Source organism: Neoarius graeffei, chromosome 5 (genome assembly GCF_027579695.1).
Source record: "Neoarius graeffei isolate fNeoGra1 chromosome 5, fNeoGra1.pri, whole genome shotgun sequence".
NCBI classification, from domain to species: domain Eukaryota; kingdom Metazoa; phylum Chordata; class Actinopteri; order Siluriformes; family Ariidae; genus Neoarius; species Neoarius graeffei.
The window spans coordinates 39,738,695-39,759,453 of NC_083573.1; the positions used below are offsets into that span (position 1 = coordinate 39,738,695).

The following is a 20,759-nucleotide window of genomic DNA, read 5'->3' on the forward strand; positions in this document are numbered from 1 at the left end:
CCATCCCGTGCATCTTGGTGTAAATCTCAAACATACAGTAGATGGAATAAAAAATAGTGATAATGTCACATAAATCAAGGGGTTGGAGTTTTATAAGGGGGTTACTATCATCGACCCACGGGACTAAACATTTCCACAAACCCCATCTAAGTGTCAGTGCACACACAGCCTGAGTATAAGCACGGTTTTGCTGTGGAATATCAGTATCTTCTGCATTATGCAGCAGATTCATTCTGCCTTTTTTGCACCTGAGGTAATCGTTAATCTCCCAAGTGTCCTGGACTTCAGCACATAGGAACATGCTGCTGCTGTTGGGTAAGTACATTCACACAAGTGCTGGGAAGGAGTAGACTTCAATTAGCTCTATTCATTTGCAAAGTGCAGCAGAGAAATTTAGATTTAGAGACCAGAACTTATTCTTACATCTTCTAATTCTTTTTGAGTGATCCTGGTAAGTAAGAGGAATCTAGACTGACAAAGAGAGATTAAATACTGGAGAGAAGCTGTGGAGGGTGTGTGTGTGTGTGAGAGAGAGAGAGGAGGGTGGATTAGAACAAGTCAGAGGGCTATTATGAAAATGCCATGCCTCAGGTGAAAGAGTAAGGTAAAAAAGGAGGTGGAGGAAGGGGGAGGTCCAGAAGTAGTAGAGAAGAAAGGAATTCAGAGTGCACTGAAAGCACTGTGGAGCCAAAGGGTGGCGCAAAGAACAGAGCAAGATTGTAAATCAAAATATGATCCTGCAGGTAGATGTGGTAGAAGAGAGAAACAAAAAAGAACAAGAGGGAAAAGGAGAACAGGGGAGATAAGGAGAAGGTGAAAGGGGTTAAGTTACAGTCGTATGATGTTAAAGTAGTGTCTGCTGAATGTGCTGCACAGAAGAAGGAAGTACAGAACTGTTAGGTGACCGAGGGACTGAGAAGATTAATGTGAGAAACTGGATAAAGTGACAAAGTGAAACAAAGAGAGAAGTGAGTTGAACAGAAAGCTGTATTACACACGGAGGTGTTTGAGATGAAGGTGCAAGCAAAAGCTTACAGATAGAACAGACTACGGAGACACAGCACAGTACAAGACTGGGATAAACAGCAGCAAAAGCTATCATAACGCTACCATGTTGATGAAAGAGTACAGAATATGCATGCCTCTTACTGTGGAGGAGGTAAGAGTGTGTGTCTGTGAATGTGTGTGTGTGAGAGAGAGAGAGAGAGAGAGAGAGAGAGAGTGAGTGAGTGAGTGCTGTGGTTCTCTCTTTGTTTACATGGTAAACTCATGGAAATGTACAAGGTCATGATATTTTTGTGCTCAGGGTGAACTCAGTGCCACTAACTTGACCTGAGTGAATAGTTTTAGCCTTTGACTATATACGTGTAATGTCATGTAAAACTTTAAATCAGGAAAGTTGTATGTGGAAGAAAAGCCTCAGTTTACTTTCTCTGTGTGTGTGTGGGGGGGTGTTGATTGAGCGTTTTTTCCTTTCATTAAACAAGTTAGACAGGTAAAATGTTTAACACAGTAGTCTATAAACAGAAATCAGAATCACACACTTTTTATAGGAACATCTACCCGGATAAACAAGTCTGCCAACTTTGTGTTTACACATAAACGTACCTCTGTAATCTAGAACAGATAGCACATTTCTTTGGTTGGGTTTCCAAGAAGTCAGGGGAATGCTAAGATAATTAACGTCATCAACATAGTTGAAGTTAAATGATGAAGGAAGGATAAGTGTTTAAGAGCAGCATTCAGAACAAAGAGTGACGTCATAAATCAGAGGGTATGTCCTGTTTCTTTTGGATAAATATGAGCTGAAATAGGTTGATATAAAAGTGAACGTATAAAAAAATGTACAACTTACTTCAACTATATCAATAAAGCATTGTGTACAAATGAAAAGAAAAAGAAAAAGTGTCACCACGCCAGGCCGGCTGGTTTTAATGATGTACGCGTAGGTGTATGATAACTAGGAGAGTTAACCCCAGTGATGCAGAAATGTGAGGACATTGCATGTAACCACATCATTTAAGCATAAAAATATCTCAGATTAAAAAAAAAAAAAACCCAGACCATGAAAATGACCAAAGTTGAAATTATTTGTCTGGGAACAAAGGAGTGTATTAATTCTCTCTCTGTCTCTTAATTGAGTTCGGTTCTATTCAAACTGCTTGATTAGCATAACAAATAAAGGCAGATTTATGTGTCAAAGACTTGTGTTATGTCTAAGAAGAAACAGGGAGACAAAAAAAGGGATCTGACACAAAAATGAAACTGTATTTTCTCTCTGTAATTCAGTATAGAATTGGTCAGCTGTATATGATCAATAAGCACAGTCATGAGCAGAGTGAGGGAGGAGATGGTGTGGAGGTCATCCAGAATGAGCCCAACACACACCCTAAATATGGATCTGGTCACGTCACTGAGAAGCGTATTTACCTCAGCAGGTAAAACAACACACTGTCCTCAGTCACACTATCACTATCATCTCTTTCTGTCCTATCATTTTGTTAGTTCCTCCAGTAAAAAGGTGGCATTCACTCTGTGTTGAAGAACAATAAGGCTACATCCACACGACAACGGCAACGAGATGTTATTAAAAAAAATATCGCGTCCACATGGGCAACAGATCAGTAAAATATCAGGTACATATGGCAACGCAACGCTTGCTGAAAACGATGCAATACACATGCCACACCTCTAGGGGCGCTGTAAGACAGTCCCTTCGGAGACACCAGAACAATAGAAGAAGTAAGGACGCATGCGCATAAACTATTATGCGCGAGACTTCATATTAGCCACAAAGTCAGAAAAATCTGTTCGTAAAATTACATTATAATGACCAAATACAATGAAAAGTATTTTTCCAGTCTCACCTGTAAAAGGTAATACCATGTGATCTCGTTTGGATGGCAAACCTGTTGGTACATTTAAACGCAGCACATGAATGAGGCATCTTTATTCTCCGCTTTGACCCATCCAATATGGCGGCGAGGATGACGTATGATTCTACGCGGAAGGCGGCGTCTTTAATGGTCCGGAATAAATTGAATGCTACACGTTGATGGATTAATTTGTTCTTCTATGCCCTTTTTGAGGAATGTATTGTAGGACTTAAACCAACATCTGAAGAGGTGAGATCGCTCCTTTTTTTCCCTATTTTTGCTGGCGGGATTGACTCTGCCCTAAGGGCTATTCTCTCTCTCTGTCTCTCTCTCTCTCACTTTGCACCATTACACAATAAATATTCACAGTGAAAATATTTTGTAAGCGCGTTTCATGAACCAAGTTATAGGATTTGTTGACAACTCGCATCGAGTTTGTTACACTTCTACCCGGCGTGAAGCACATGTGGTTGTGACGTCATCGTAAACAAATCCGTTCTACTCATCTAGACGACTTCGCAATGGCGCCGTCGCCAGATCTTTCCACTCTGGAACCCGTTCTCAAAAGATTTCGTTTTGGGGCACCCAAAACGCCGGTGCCGTGTGGACACCAGGCCGAAACGATAAACAATTTTATCGGATTCACCTGAATCCGTTGTCGTGTGGACAGGGCCTCTGTCTCTAAAGTTTTGAATGAGGAGGTATTGGTCTAACAGCACTCAGGTTAAAGCTAATTCTTCTATCCCTCCATCACTTCAATCAGGTCTGTCAGGTAGCATAAAGGCTGAACATGGCATCTGTTCTTAACATATTCACAACCCTAATTATTCACTTTTAAATCAGGGCTTTGAACCAGAATTTTTTTCCTATTGGTTCGTTCCGAACAGAAATGGAATTTTAACGTTTCCGGTTTGGGGTTCCACTATTAAATAGACGTTCCCGAACCGGTTAGAACAAAAAAATTTCGTTCCCAGAACGGTTAATTACGTTCCCTGTCAGCTGTTTAACAAATGGCTATAAAATTATGTCTCGGTCTCATCCAGCTTAAACCAAATGTAGGCTAATTCTATTACAACCTTCATTAAATAAGACAAGAAATAATTCAAAACAATTATTATTTCAAATGTTGGCGATTTGGATTCTCAGTATGTCCTCCCATCTACACAAACAGAAAAAGTGCCAAAAATGAAAGATAATTCGTTTAGTGTGTTACCAAAGGCTAGTCAGGCCCTATAGAGGGCTACCACATGACGTCACCGCGCCGCGAGATTTTGTTAGGCGCCATATTGGAAGACCAAGTACACATCTATGCAAGTACATACATACATAAAACAAACTACACCTGAAATGTAGCCAGGGCCGGTTCTGCCCTAATCTGGACCCGGGTGCAACATCGCGCAACCCCCCCCCAAAAAAAAAACAGTCTAAATCAGGACAACCATCACATAACTATAACTATAAACATTTTATATCAACTATTTTAACTAAATGGGCTATAATAAATAAGCCTGCAGGCAGCCACGGCGGGCTGCCTCAGAAAAGTAACCATTCAATGACACAACTGAAGGCCTGCAGCCACGGCGGGCTGCCTTAAAAACTAACCATTTGTCCTACCTTAAAACTCGTTTTGCATTTTCTGCCTCCTTTTTTGTATTTTCGACCCTCCGTTTATTTTCTTTCCTTTTCTGAAAACCCGATTTGTGTCCAGACATTTTGTTCTGCTACCAACGAACTAACTCGTCAGGTCTCGTCTCTCGAGTCCGCGATGATTCCCGTGGGAAGGGCAACAATTGATACATTTTTACAAACAGCCAATAGGGAGGCTGCAACGTTCAGGCTCTTCTTTGCTCAGACACTCAGTAATTCACTTATTATCACATGGAGACGTGATAGTAGTCCACCTTCCCGCTCTCTCCATTCAGTCAGCGACTGTCACACAGGAAGTGAACCCCAGCGGGTCATAGAAACTTGCGCAGGAGAAGAATGACTTTTTTATTTGTAGGCTACGGAAACTTTGAGGAACGAAATAAAAACCGGTATTAACCGGTTACCATTATTTTTAATAAGCGTTTCTGTTCCGGAACATAAAAAATAATAAAGTTTCTGGTTTCGTTTCTGTTCCATGTGAAATAGAAAAAGTTCCTGGTTTTCATTTTCGTTCCTTGAACCGGTTCAAAGCCCTGCTTTTAATACATTTAATTGGTATGTGATTTGCAGCTGTCTTAAATACAAACCTCTGCTCACACTTTCATTTTCTCTTATGATTAAAGACGGAGGAAGCTGCAGCAGTAGGGTTTGTACTTCTTGTATTAATATCATTCATCAGTGATGCTTGAGTACAAGTTGAATGAAATTCTGTTTTTAAATACAACTCTAAACTGTGTTCAGTCTCGTAATGAACATCGCTCCAAATTCCGGCAGTTTTTAAAGTTGTACATACTGTATGATGATTTTTTTTTTCCAGGCTTCAAATCTAATTGAATCGGTGTTGCATTCTTGAAGGCATTAGCATTTAGATTATGCATGCTGAATCAGGAGTTAGTGAAGAATGAGTGAATAATTGCAGTGCCACATATTTGTGTAGCAAAGTACTTTAGCTCGAATAGTTTGAGAATTTTTCTACTCTGCTCTTATCTGGACTGCTGAATGTAACAGTAATTCTATGCTGAGTGTAACTTACTACTAATACACATCAACCACACACACTGCATACACACAGTCCGGAGGGGCTGAGAGTATAAAATGTATATCAGTTGTGGTCAGAAGTTTACATACAGTGACATGAATATCATCTTGGAAATTAATGTCATGGCAATATTTGGGCTTTCAGTAATTTCTTTGAACTGATCTTTTTCTGTGGCAAAATGATTGTACAGCATACGTCTTTTATTAAAAACAAAACACTAGATTTGGTGCACAAGTTTTCATTTTCTTTGGGTTTCTGAAATCAACATAGGGTCAAAATTATACATAAAGGGTCAAAAATTTATATACACTCAGATTATTAATTCAGAGGTGCTGAAACTTCCAAAATGTCTCTTATCTTGCCAAGGCCGAGGTCTCTTAACTTCCTGTTAGTGATCATGATTGACTACAGCTGGTAGCTTCTCTGTGCCTTCATAAAAAGGGTTTGTTTACAGCACTCATTGGATTGACCAACGCACAGTAAAATGGGAAAGTCCAAGGAGCTCAGTGCAGATCTGAGAAAGAGGATCGCAGATGTACACAACTCAGGAATGTCTCTTGGAGCCATTTCTAAACAACTGCAAATTCCAAGATCAGTTCAAACAATTGTATCCAAGTTATTGTGAGGTGTAGTCACTTTGCCAAGCCACTTTGCTTCAAGAAAACCCAAACTGTCACCCTCAGCTGAAAGGAAATTGGTTTGGATGGTCAAGAATGACCTGGGAACCACCATGGCACAGCCCTGCCATGAACTGGAAGCTGATGGATCACTGTCTACAGTTCAGGTCACCATGGACTAAGAGGCTGCTATCCAAGAAATAACCCCCTGCTCCAAAACTGACACCTTCAAGCTTAACTAAAGTTTGAAGCTGACCACACAGGCAAAGAAAAAAGCCTTCTGGAGGATAGCTGTATGGTCAGATGAGACAAAGATTGAGTTATTTGGCCACAATAACCACCATGTGCAGAGGGACACTGTACCAGCTGGTGGCGGTGGTAGGATCATCATGCTCTGGGGATGTTTTACTGCCAGTGGAACTTGTTCATTGCACAAAGTGGATAGAATAATGAAGAACAAGGACTACCTCAGAATTCTTCAGCATAAACCATCAGAAACTTGAACACGACTTGGGACTTACAACAGGGCAATGAACCCAAACACGCATCAGAGATGGTTGTGGAGGATAAAGCAGGCTAACATTAAGCTTAAAACAAGTCCTGACTTCAACTCTATTGAAAATATATGGACTGTGCTTATAAGTCGAGTCCATGCCAAGAAAAAAACAACAAATTTAATTGAACTCCACCAATTCTACCATGAAGACTTGTGAAATATCCAACCAGAATTCCACCAGAAGCTTGTTCATAGTAAGCAAAAATGTTTGGTCAAAGTGAATCTTGCGAAGAGACATTTTACCCAAATATTAGGTGTGCTGTATGTATATTTTTGATCATGCATGTATAATTTTGAACCTGTGATGATTTCAGAAAACCCAAAGAAAATTAAAACTTTTGCACCAAATTCTAGTGGTTTTTTTTTTTTAAATTAAAGGTTTATCCTGTATATTTTGCCACATAAAAAGAACAGTCAAAGAAATTATGTACTGGAAGCCCAAATAAAATATATAAACTTTTCTGGCAGAAATAGAGTACATTTTCCAAACCATCAGTGTGTTAGAAGAGACAGAAGCATTATGTTCTTAATGACCGAATAAATGTTCTTATGTTTATTTCAGTTTTAATGCTGAAATAATTATGATACAGGAATGGTTCAGGCTATAGAAAATGATGTGGTGATGTGTTTCTTGAGAATATGAGAGAGAGAGAGAGAGAGAGAACACCACTTTGGACATGGCAGTCCACATGTATAAGGTTTTCCTCAAATCTCTTTTTTGCGCCACTCACCTGTATGTCCCTACATCTATCACTCTGTTCCTGCAGTTACAAATCTGTACTACTATCATTTATTATAGTACAGAGGTCATTATCTCTCTCTCTCTCGGTGGGGTTGTGTCTTTGTGAGAGAGTTCATTTTATAGCCTACAAAGTTTTATTTGTGAGAGGTCTGTCAACAGTTAACAGCCTTAATTTACTTTCATTAACTCCACACCACAATGACAACTTGAACAATACAATAATACTGAAGTGTCCGATAATAATGACATCCAAGTAACCTTTTTACCACTAAACCTTAGTAAATTGCCTTCCTGGATGAAGAAGTTTGTCCCTATGATCTTCTATGTCACAGAAAAGGCCTGGAATTTCTACCCATATACTGTCACAGGTTAGTAACAATTACCCAATACATACAGTACCAGTCAAAAGTTTGTACACCTAATTCAATGGTTTTTCTTTATTTTTATTAATTAAAAGATGCTTAATTTCTTAAAGTAATGATGAATGTCATTTCTCTTTACTCAGTTGAGTGGTTTTTGATATAATATGGATTACTACAGTTGTGGAATAGGGCTATTTACTGTATGTTTATTGTTTGATCTCAAATGCATTAAGAAGGCAAGACACTGCACTAATTAACTTTTGACGAGGCATAGCTGTTAATTGAAAAGCATTCCAGGCGAGTACCTCATGAAGCTGGTTAAGATAATACCAATAGTGCGCAAAGTGTCATCAAGGAAAACGGTGACTAAAGAATCTAAAATGTGAAACATATTTAACACTTTTTTTGTTTACCACATAATTCCATATATGTTCCAGATGTTATTTTATAGTTCTGATGGCTTCACTATTTTTCTCCAATTTAGAAAATTAGTCTAAATGCAGAAAAACCTCATGAATGAGTAGGAGTGTCCAAACTTTTAACTGGTACTATACATATACAGTAAATAGCCCTTTATATACATATATGAGCTAACAGGGTTAAGTTCTCCTTCTCTTTTAAGAAAAAATAAATAATAAGTCTCAGTGTTTGCCATTTACATTATTGTATTTGATATTAACAAATGGTTGTATTAATGTGGATTATTTTAGTACTTTTGTAAAACCACAGCAGCACCAACAGTGGTGAAAGGGGAAAAAAATTACACACTATTAGGAAGTAGATAATCAGCTGCAGCTCATAACTTACTGGCTCAGACTGTAGATTCATGCAGCCTATCACTCAGTGCCGAGTTTCCTCAAAGCATCGTAGCACAAAGATCGTTAAATGGTAGCGCGAGCAGCACAATGAACACTCTCTCTCCTAGTTAAGATGCTCTTAGGCCCTGTCCACACGGCAACGGATTCAGGTGACTCCGATACAATTGCTTATCGTTTAGGCCTGGCGTCCACACGGCGCCGGCGTTTTGGGTGCCCAAAACGCAATCTTTTTGAGAACGGGTTCCAGAGTGGAAAGATCTGGCAACGTTGCCGTTGTGAAGTCGTCTGGATGAGTAAAACGGATTTGTTTACGATGACGTCACAACCACATGACTGTGAATGCTTCACGCCGGGTAGAAGTGTAACGAATATCACCAGGAAAAAGCCTTACAGAGCACTAGTGAGAGTGAAACACGAGCTTGGATATTATTATTATTATTATTATTATGTTCAGTGTTAGTTCACAGTAGTAATGCAAGAAGCAGAATAGTGACAGTAATAGTGAAGCAAAAACATGCAATTGTACAAACACTGCAGCTCTACAGCAAAATATTCATTTATGAAATGGTCTGATTCTTAACACCAGTAGTGCCAATGATCTCACTGCGATGCGATGCGAGTTGTCAAGAAATCCTATAAATTGGTTCATGAAACGCGCTTACAAAATATTTTCACTGTGAATATTTATTGTGTAATGCCTGGTGCAAAGTGAGAGAGAGAGAGAGAATAGCCCTTAGGGCAGAGTCAATCCCGCCAGCAAAAATAAGGGGAAAAAAGGAGCGATCTCACCTCTTCAGATGATGGTTTAAGTCCTACAATACATTCCTCAAAAAAGGGCGTAGAAAAGCAAATTAATCCATCAACGTGTATCATTCAAATTATTCCGGACAATTAAAGACGCCGCCTTCCGCGTACGTCATCCTCGTCGCCATTTTGGAAAGGTCAAAGCGGAGAATAAAGATTAGCTGCGTTTAACTGTACCAACAGGTTTACCGTCCAAAGGAGATCACATGGGATTACCTTTCACAGGTGAGAAACAGCAAATTAATCCATCAACCTGTAGTATTCAATTTATTCCGGACCATTAAAGACGCCGCCTTCCGCGTACGTCATCCTCGCCGCCATATTGGAAAGGTCAAAGCGGAGAATAAAGATTAGCTGCGTTTAACTGTACCAACAGGTTTACCGTCCAAACGAGATCACATGGGATTACCTTTCACAGGTGAGACTGGAAAAATACTTTTCATTGTATTTGGTCATTATAATGTAATTTTACGAACAGATTTTCCTGACTTTGTGGCTAATATGAAGTCTCGCGCATAATAGTTTATGCGCATGCGTCCTTACTTCTATTCCCATACGAAAAAGAACAGTAAAGAACTTATGAGTTTACCACTGTCTTAGTAGTAAATCCTTATAAATATAAGGATAAATCCTTATAAGGATTTATAAATAAATATATATGCCATGTATGATTTACTCCTGAAAGTGGCCCCTTTTGCATTTTCCTCATACTAATTTTTTATGAAAATCTAGTATGTATGAAGTGAACGTTGTGCATGGTTTTTACAGATAATGTGTATGATGAATTACACCGTCTTTGTATGCTTCATGTAATGTTTGTAGTTTTAAATTATATTTTACAGTTTAAAATGTATATGCCTTTTATATGTAAATCCACATATGTTTGTGTTGGATTTACATATAAAAGGCATGTACATTTTAAACTGTAAAATATAATTTAAAACTACAAACATTACATGAAGCATACAAAGACAGTGTAATTCATCATACACATTATCTGTAAAAACCATGCACAACGTTCACTTCATACATACTAGATTTTCATAAAAAATTTGTATGAGGAAAATGCAAAATGGGCCACTTTCAGGAGTAAATCATACATGGCATATATATTTATTTATATTTATAAGGATTTACTACTAAGACAGTGGTAAACTCTTATAAGTTCTTTACTGTTCTTTTTCGTATGGGTTGTTCTGGTGTGTCCGAAGGGACCGTCTTACAGCGCCCCTAGAGGTGTGGCATGTGTATTGCATCGTTTTCAGCAAGCGTTGCGTTGCCATATGGACCTGATTTCTACTGATCGTTGCCCATTTGGAGGCGATATTTTTTTTAAATAACATCACGTTGCCGTTGTCGTGTGGATGTGGCCTTAGTGTTAAGAGCCTTTTGGGAAACCCACCACAGTCCATTTACATGCACACTAATATTCCACTATGATTCCAAATATGACAATATTCAGAATTTGTTACAGGTCATGTAAACAGCGTATTCCATTTGGATATTCAGTTAATGGCCTTATTCCAAATTTAGCATTTTCCAATTAAGACGTGGAATATGCTGATATTTTTCAGGTTTTAGGAGCATTTTTTGCATGTGTATACAGCACATTCGGAATGTGTGTCTTGATTAGGATTTTATGGCAGTTTGTGACATAGTTTCTTACCTGTTTGCAGTCAGATTTATGCATTGTAAACAAACCAACTAGACAATAAGAGTATGCATGGCTGCATGGAAATGGAAATGTTAGTGGAATATCCATCCATCCATCCATTCTCCGTAAACGCTTATCCTGTGCTGGGATAGGCAAGTTGGAGCCTATCCCAGTTGACTATGAGCAAGAGGCGGGGTACACCCTGGACAAATCGTCAGGTTATTGGTGGAATATCCATTTTTATTTGCTATGTAAACAGATTAGTTGGAATCTTTGTCTTTTTCAGAATAAGGCCAAAAACCAGAATATTTTGTGCATGGTAAGCGTAGTGAGTGAGAACCATGTCAAGTGATTACACAGGTTGAAACTTTGTGTTATCTGGGGCTCATTTGTTTAATCCCGCTTCTCCAAATCCATAACACATCATCAGTAAATATTATGTAATCAATATTCAAATTAAATGAAGGACAGAACCAGTTTTTGTGGTTTGAATGAAAGAGCTAGTTAATGGCAAACACAGCCTTTCTGTGTATCATGCTTGCTATTTGGAAGAGACAGAACTTGATTTGAAATATTTGCCAAAAGCAATCATGAATGGTGGTGTGTGTAGCTTCCTATGTGTGTATATGTAATAGTGTTATGTCTGATGAGACTCAGTGCTATTAAGTCTAATGATTTCAGAATCGTCTTTTATATGTATTTTATGTGTTTTTTTTTATTATATTGTATATTAGCTGCAAGAAATGCATGAGTCGGTGAAACAGTGTGTGCAGTGTTTTCATTATCTTGCACCAGAAAAATCCTTGACCATAATGTTGTCTCTTTTTCCCCCCTCATTCGTTCCTCTTCCACCCGTATCTGTTGGTGTTTTTGGTGCAGAGTACACAGTAAGTAGTCTCATACACTGACTTTAACACTGATGCAGTCCAGATGCACTCACTGGCTTATATACACTTATAAGCAGTACCCTCTGTCTCTTCCTCTCTCTCTGCCTATATATCTCTCTGCTTTTCTTATCTCTCTGCCCAGTGCTCCTTCCTTCCCAAGTTGAGCATCAAAATCGAGACACACTTCGAGAACAACAATGGGAGCAATGAGAATGTGAGTACAGCCACACACACACACACACACACACACACACATACACACAAAGTGTGTATTGGTGTGTGCGCATGTGCCACTCATTTTTGTGAAGTACAGCTACCTATTCATCCGCCTGCTGCGCCCTCGCTGTCCTTTTAAGAGCCTTTCTGCTTCTGGCCTTCATCAAGAAGATATTAGAACAAATAGAATTGGAAAATATTGAGTTGTTTCAGTTAGAGAGACATTTCCTGTTAAAAGAGCAAGGTTGTTAAGGCAGTCCATGTGCATGGCAGGTGAGTAAAGCAAGATTTGGTAGTGTTGATGTCTGTTTGGATGCAGTCCATGACTGACAACAAGTTGGCTCAGCCTCAAAGTTCCTTCTCTTATTAAGCCATGCAAATTAGAGCTGTGCAAGTCCCAGCCTGCCGCCATGCCATCACTCCAGATCTTCCCATAAATAGACACACCCAGACATTCCTTCAGCATACTCACAAAAAAACATTCCAGCACACAATCGCACAAGTTCACAAAAGCCTGTGACAGGATAATGGGAAAGAATACCCATGAAGAGTGTCAACACAGCCGACAAGAGCAAACACTGAAAACACACTCCAGAGAGAATGTGTATGTCCAGGCAGAATAAAAATAAATAAAAAGAGGAGGAAACAGGTCAGAGACTCCTCCACAGGGACTGATGCTGTAGTAGTCACTGATGACAGAATCCCACACTGCTTGTTTTTATACTGTCCAGCTCTCTTTGCTTTCAACCTGGCTGCTGTAAAAGGCACCTGCTGCGCTGCAGAGCCAAGACCGCTCTGCCTCTGCCCCCTCTGTGGCTTACTCTCAACTGCGAGGTGAGCGGACTTGGCCAAAGACCCCGTCGCCTGCAGTTGTTTGCATAAATCACTGGCTTTGACTGCAGAAGGCTGTCTTTCATCATCATATGTTTTTCACACAGTGTCATGCCATGGGTGTGTTAAAGAATGCTGCTACAGTTACAATTATCGGCTCAGGTGTTTGGCATTATAGATCATTCGATTTAAAATGATCTTGCTGCAATCGTGCATGTTACATTATTTGTTTCATCAAAACTTGCAATGTGTCCATGTTTGCTTTTCGCATTGCAATTTTGGAACGACTCAGTAAAAACAAATGCTTTCCAGGCTTCACATTTGGCTGGCGGGTTTCACTTCACAGACCCTTTGTGAGGATGTTAAATGACTGTGACTTTCATTCTCACTCCTGCCATGCTGTGTTGCCACTTGGGCCATTTCAAAGATCATGTGACCACTTTCTCCATTTTCTCTGATGTCACCTACACAGGTGTTTGAAGATGAACCCACACCCCAAGACAGTGTCTGCTTCTTGGATATACTGAGTGACCCGATTCCTGACAAGTATTACAAAAATGATGAGGTGCACACACACACACACACACACACACACACACACACACACACACACACACACGCATATCAGACTTACTAACATAATGACTTACTGGCATAATTATTAATGCAGCACACCTAACCTTAACATCAGTAACCAGCAGTGGCGTGCACAGACATTTTGGGGGGCAAGTGCTCTGGGGGGAAAAAGGGCACTTTTTTGCACATGTGGAACACCTTATTATAAAAGTCTGAGATTTAACCCTCCTCTTGTGTTCGGGTCGCCACTGACCCGTTTTAGTTTTTAAAGGTGTAAAACAACCACTTAATGTTAATTTATTACATCAAGGCTTTTTGACTTTGCCAGGAATCTCTAGTTGAACAAAATAGAAAAAGAAATTTTTGTTTTCCTAAATCTGAAAATGGTCTAGCAAAAAATATAATACTTATGTGCAGTTGTTTCTGTATGTGACGGGCTACTTCACGACAAAATAATTACAGCTTGGGCTTAGAGGGCAAAAAATACATTTTCACTCGATTCATGTGTTACCTGGCTGGTGGGGCAGGGGAAGAGCTGACTGACTGCCCGATGTGTTGTCTGTGCTACGACAAGGCCGTGGCTTCCAGGACGCTATGCTGCTGCAACCTCACATTGAATGCACTGCACGCTTGTTCACGTGACCGAGCAAGAGAGACAGAGGTCCGGTGTGTGTGGAGGGGGCACACATTGGGACGTTATTTTCACACACGCTTTTAATGCTGCGGCTTTTCTAAAAGATCACGTCGACATTGGCCTCAGTAAACTGTAAAAAAAAAAAATTCAAAAGGGCACTTTTTTGGACAGAGGGCAGAGGGGCAGGTGCTTGAGCACCACCTCGTGTCTATCTGTGCACGCCACTGGTAACCAGATGGAAACATTTTGGCTTTTTATATTTTTAAATAAAAGCTGCATTTTATTTAAAAAAAAAGCTTTCTTTGTAGGGACCAACCAAAAGTCCCCACATGGTCAAAACGGTCACATACATATTCCTATCCTTGTGGAGACATTAGACTCCAACCTTGATTTAAAATATGCCCCTTCTCTCTCTCTCAACCTGCTGTAATCTGTTCAGCTGTGAAACAGATCTAGAAGCCAGACACGAAAGTCAATATTAGCTAACACATATACACACACACAAATTATTATTTGTGATTTATTTCAATTGAATTTCACAGTAGTGTAGCTAAAAAATCTATGCCTACTCCTAACCCAAACTTGTATAAAAACCCATTTTTCTTCATGCTGATCAGCTGAATGTCTACCCAAGGTCAAATTTGTCGTGTAATCCTATTATTACAGGGACATTCAGTCTCTATAAAGAGATAAATACGTGCTCACCCATGTATACACTAGCACTTAAGAAGAAATTCTTTTCTGGAGTAGTAAATCAATAAACTATGTTGTTTCTACTGGAATTTGTGGTTTATTATTGTTGTGCTTAACTGTCATAAATCTAACGGTCAAAATCATTTGTCAGTTAGAGGTTAGTTAGGACACTGCAACAAACCCCATGCTAGGAGTGCTCATTCTGTTAATTATTACAGGGCGGCAAGACATCATGGGTGGTCTGTGTAATTACAATGAGGCCATACATACTTATTACGACACATAAGATTAGAAAATAACTATCTTACTATCTGAATCTGACAAAGATGCACTAATGGCAGTGTGTGTGTGTGTGTGTGTGTGTGTGTGTATATGAAACATGTCCAGTACCAGTCAAAAGTTTGGACACACCTGTGCAGTCATAGGTTTTTCTGTATCTTGACTATTTTCTACATTGTAGAGCAATACTGAAGACATCAAAACTATGAAATGACATATGGAACAGATATCGAATTATGTGGTGAATTAAAAAAAAAGTTAAACTAAATAAGTTTCATATTTTAGATTCTTCAAAGTAGGGTGGCACGGTGGTGTAGTGGTTAGCGCTGTCGCCTCACAGCAAGAAGGTCCGGATTCAAGCCCCGTGGCCGGCGAGGGCCTTTCTGTGCGGAGTTTGCATGTTCTCCCCATGGGTTTCCTCCGGGTGCTCCGGTTTCCCCCACAGTCCAAAGACATGCAGGTTAGGTTAACTGGTGACTCTAAATTGACCGTAGGTGTGAATGTGAGTGTGAATGGTTGTCTGTGTCTATGTGTCAGCCCTGTGATGACCTGGCGACTTGTCCAGGGTGTACCCCGCCTTTCTCTCGTAGTCAGCTGGGATAGGCTCCAGCTTGCCTGCGACCCTGTAGAACAGCATAAAGTGGCTAGAGATAATGAGATGAGATGAGATTCTTCAAAGTAGCCAGCGTTTACCTTGACACTTTGCACACTATTGGCATTATCTTAACCAGCTTCATGACCTAGTCACCTGGAATGCTTTTCAATTAACAGGTATGACTTGTGAAAAGTTAATTAGTACAATTTTGTGCCTTCTTAATGTGCTTGAGATCAAACAGTAAGTAATAAAAATGCAGTAAATAGCCCTATTCTACAACTGTCATAATCCATATGTCAAGAAGCGCTCAACTAAGTAAAGAGAAACGGCATCCATTACTTTAATATATTAAGTGTCTTTTAATTAATAAAGAAAACAATTGAATTCGAAGGTGTGTCCAAACTTTTGACTGGCACTGTATGTGTATCACATGATTAACCCATGCAGGACCTGAGCAGCTGGGTGTCAAACAGGACAGGGCGTGGCCCCCTGGTGGATGGCTGGAGAAATAACACCAAGCCCATCATGTGCTCCTACAAGAGAGTTAAGTGCAGCTTCGAGGTCTACGGGTTCCAGGGGCGGACAGAAGAGTTCATCCACAGGGTGGGAACCTGAGCTACTCTTCCCAGGAGTCACTTGTGTGGCTAATGACGGTTATATCAGTGATTAGTGTGTAACAATGTCTCCTGGTTCCCCACAGAATATCCGTGACATCCTGCTGGTAGGACACAGACAGGCAGTGGCATGGCTAGATGAGTGGCATGGTGAGTGTAAAGCTTTTTAATGTGCTCTTTTATTAACCCTTATGTTCAAGATATGCCATTCACACAGGTTGTCTCTTTCAATTTCTAAAACATATTACCAAATGGGCGGCACGGTGGTGTAGTGGTTAGCGCTGTCGCCTCACAGCAAGAAGGTCCTGGGTTCGAGCCCCGTGGCCGGCGAGGGCCTTTCTGTGCGGAGTTTGCATGTTCTCCCTGTGTCCGCGTGGGTTTCCTCCGGGTGCTCCGGTTTCCCCCACAGTCCAAAAGACATGCAGGTTAGGTTAACTGGTGACTCTAAATTGACCGTAGGTGTGAATGTGAATGGTTGTCTGTGTCTATGTGTCAGCCCTGTGATGACCTGGCGACTTGTCCAGGGTGTACCCCGCCTTTCACCCGTAGTCAGCTGGGATAGGCTCCAGCTCGCCTGCGACCCTGTAGAACAGGATAAAGCGGCTAGAGATAATGAGATGAGATGAGATATTACCAAATATCTCCTTTCACTTCTCCTTGTTACTCTCAGGTCAAAATAACCCAAGCATTACCTGTATCTCAGTAATATAATTATCATTTATTTAAATTGTTTTTTAATTTTTTTAATGCTTTTAAATGCTTTTACTGTACTTTAAGTTATTTTTTTAACCCTTGGGTTAATCACACTGTTTTTCTTGGCAAGCCCTCTTGAATATGAGCATTCCAAGACATTTCAGTGCAGCTTATTCAGGCATTATACACACGCTACATATAAAGTCCGAGTGTGAACTGGTGTGGGCGTGGCTAACGTGGCTCTGACATGTTTTGTGTTGTGGCAGGGATGAGCCTGGAGGAAGTGAGAGAGTTCGAGAAGCAGCTGCAGCAGGAGACAAACAAGAAGATAAAGGATGACATGAGCAACTCAGGTAGCATCTCAAAGCCAGAGAAGAAGGATCCGGGGGGGAGGGGGGGTGACAGTGATGGAGAAATGAGAGCGCCTGAGGATAAGGGAGAAGATTTGGAGAAAATAGGTGGAGAGAGGAGAATGCGTGCAAGATGAAGGGAAGGGCAGACACAGGAGGATGGAGAGCAAGTGATATCAGAGTGGGGTTTGTGTAGCAGTGATTATCCTAAAGAATGCTATGCTCCTAAACTCACCCTTTCTTTACACAAGCAACATAAATCATCCTCCCATGCAATGCTACGCTAGTGACACAACTGAGATGTGCAGGAGGGGCATTTAGAGCCTCTCACTACCTTCTGTTGGAAAAAGTACAACAGCACGCAATGCTAATGATAATCCTGACAGTCATTACAGTCCAGTGGGTTATATCCCCTGACTTTGAGCTCATGATTAAAAATCACCATGCTCTCATCCAACAGCACACAGCACCTTTAGGCAGTATGTGCCTCTACTGCCTCTTTAGGTAAAGCAGTGCCATTGTGACTTTCTCAAAGCACACTACTGAGAAATCCCCTTCACTCCGCATTCACTCACACATTTTACTGTGTGTAACACACCAGAACCTTTTGCATCTTAAAAAAAAAGCAGACTTGCCAAAGCAGAATGGTTTTAAAAGGTTAAAGAGAATGTTATGCTTTCATTTTGACAGTGAATGTTTAAGTATCTTTATTAAAAAAAATTAAACCTCTGTCAATTTTCCTCCACACCCTTGTTCCTCCTCCTCCACTTCCTTCGCAGCCTCAGTCGCTCCTGTGCGTCCCTCCTTCTCCCGCTCTGTCTCAGTCACGGATGCGTTGTCACTGAAAAAGATGGGGTTGAACACTGTGGATATTACAGACTCTTCATCATCATGTTCCTCCACAGTCAAGAGCCATGGGAGATTTAATTCGTCATCAGACTAACTCCACACTCCTGCCTGTTAAATGAAACAACCAGCCAAATACTGTTACTTTCCAAAGCTGTTGAAGATTCCATCAGGATATTTATGATCAGCAATATCTTTTAGAAATATAAGCTGTGCACAGATGTGGGGTCTTTGTGTGTGTGTGCGCGCACGCATGTGCGTGCTTGGGGGAGATTTTTTTTCTTCTTTAACTGTTGCTAATGCACACCCACTATCTAATATGAATCTGTAATCTAATATAAGCTATCTAATATCTATATACTGTATGATACCCAAACGTCTTCCTCTAAACCACTGCTGCTACATTAAACATAGGGTGCCAAAATGTGCTAGGATGGTGCTTCCTAGCTACATTAGCTATTCAGTATCCATGCCTTGGAGTAGCTGGGGTTCTTCTGATCACAGGTGAGAAAAAAAAAATCACCATCCTTCCTGCCCAGCGTGCAGGACCAATTACACTCTTTAAGGCTCCCAGTTATGAATAGCTATGATAATGTCAAGTCAAAACCTTAGACAAACAAATGTTCTACGCACTAAATCCTGCTAGCCTTCTATCCTATTTACACACCCTAACACCTTCCCATTTGCTTCTCCATTGACCTAGATGGACAGTTTGTGTCACACACTTTATGGCATGCTTCAGTAAAACTGCATGTATGTGCACAAAGCTGACTTATCTTATTGCATTGCAGAGGCTCACCAATATATGCTTTAGATCTGTTTGAAGGTGGGAAGTCAGTCAACTTCCTGCACACTTTGCGATAAGATCAGCTAACCCATGTAAGACTTTTACAAAGATCAACAACACAGAATGTTATTCCCCCCCAAAAAAAAAAAAAAAAAAAAACCTACAATTGGGTGTTGCTCAGTTTTTGACAACACCTCCCTTTTGTACAAATACACAATGTAAGGTGTCTGTTCTACATGAGAAAAAACAAAACACAGCAACACCTAAACCAAACGCTACTTAAAGAACGCACAATAATGTGTCAGATAGGTGAGTCATATTAAGCATTTTGCAGTGTGAACTGCTATCTGTTATGTCCCCCTGAACTGCTGTGTAAGCATATTGCACCATTATTTTATATATTGATGATAGCCCGGTCTTAGATTGAGTGGAATATGCTAAGGTAACCTTGTCTGCACATCAGCATATTGGTTCTTTAAAATACACCCTAGATTTTGACTTATGTATGAGTTTCAATATTACAGTGATAGATTAAATGTATGCAAGTAAGCTCTGGCCAGGTGTCTCTGCCTGGTGGAATTACACTGTTGGGCCCTGTATTCTGGCCCTGAGTTTTGAAACCAAACTGCAAGATATATGAGCTTTGGCCAAAAATCACAGCGCTTCTTGCATTAGACCATCTGCTGTCCTATTAATCTTGGTGAATGACTTACAACTAAAACAAATATTAAAGAACCTGAATACTCTATGTAGATAAGGCAGTCCTATATGTAACTAAATGGAAATTACATGAGAATTGTTTTGTGACCTAAAAAAAAATAAACTCAGGGATAACACTTGTGTTCATCTTTTTCATTTCTCTTCATGTTCAGCTGATTATTTTAAACAGAAGTGAAAAAGTATGAGTGGAAATGAGATTATGTAAGTGAAAATATAGTTAAGGTATTAAAATCTTATTCAAATAAAAGTGGAAGAATCTAGCCAAACTGCCAGGAATGATAATCCCATCCAGGGTAAATTCTCCCACCTTGAATCCAGTGTTACTGACGGTACATGACTATCTCCACGATTGGTGGCTTCCATCTTTGTTCCACTAGCCTTGATTAGGATTTCCTCTTGCAGTTCGGGCCGGGGTGTTCCCAGAAAAGTCAGAATTACTGCCTTGTTTTGTGGAATTCTGAGGATTCTGATTGATGACCCCATCAGAAAAGCCATAACCACCAAAACAATTTCAAATTATTTAGTTCCATTTTCAACTGCTGTGATTATGAGCTCGTTGGTTTTGGGGGTCTTAAAATTATCATTGTTTTTGCTGAAGGTGACTAAAAACAGTCTTTAAACTATAATAGACTTTTAGTTTATACATTTAACTACACATGAATGAAATTTCAGTGAATTTGAATGAAGACCACTTCACTTTTATTGCCCAAAATACTATGGTTCCATGGTCCAAGAATGTAAATAATCATAGAGATTACAAGAAAACATGATTCCTGACTGTTTCACATCAAACCTTCTAAAGAAACTTTCTTTCCTTATATAAAAGACATTTTATTAAGTTAGTCAGTATCTCAAAAAAGAGGACAAAATAAAGTCTTTTTATACTTCAGGTCAGCTTTTGTTTTAATTTCAATGTAAAGCAA

The 20,759-nt window shown here is 39.9% G+C and overlaps 1 protein-coding gene across 1 annotated transcript; it reads left to right on the top strand.

Moving 5' to 3' along the window:
- The first annotated feature begins 640 nt into the window (after window positions 1–640).
- On the top strand, window positions 641–19,952 carry pitpnc1b (phosphatidylinositol transfer protein cytoplasmic 1b). Its single transcript, XM_060921666.1, has 10 exons — window positions 641–1,159; window positions 2,290–2,438; window positions 7,757–7,845; window positions 11,995–12,002; window positions 12,145–12,216; window positions 13,522–13,614; window positions 16,274–16,429; window positions 16,527–16,590; window positions 17,400–17,486; window positions 18,263–19,952. Exons 1-10 carry the CDS (start codon window positions 1,112–1,114, stop codon window positions 18,424–18,426), a joined length of 930 nt encoding a protein of 309 aa, XP_060777649.1. The 5' UTR covers window positions 641–1,111; the 3' UTR covers window positions 18,427–19,952.
- Window positions 19,953–20,759: the final 807 nt, after the last annotated feature.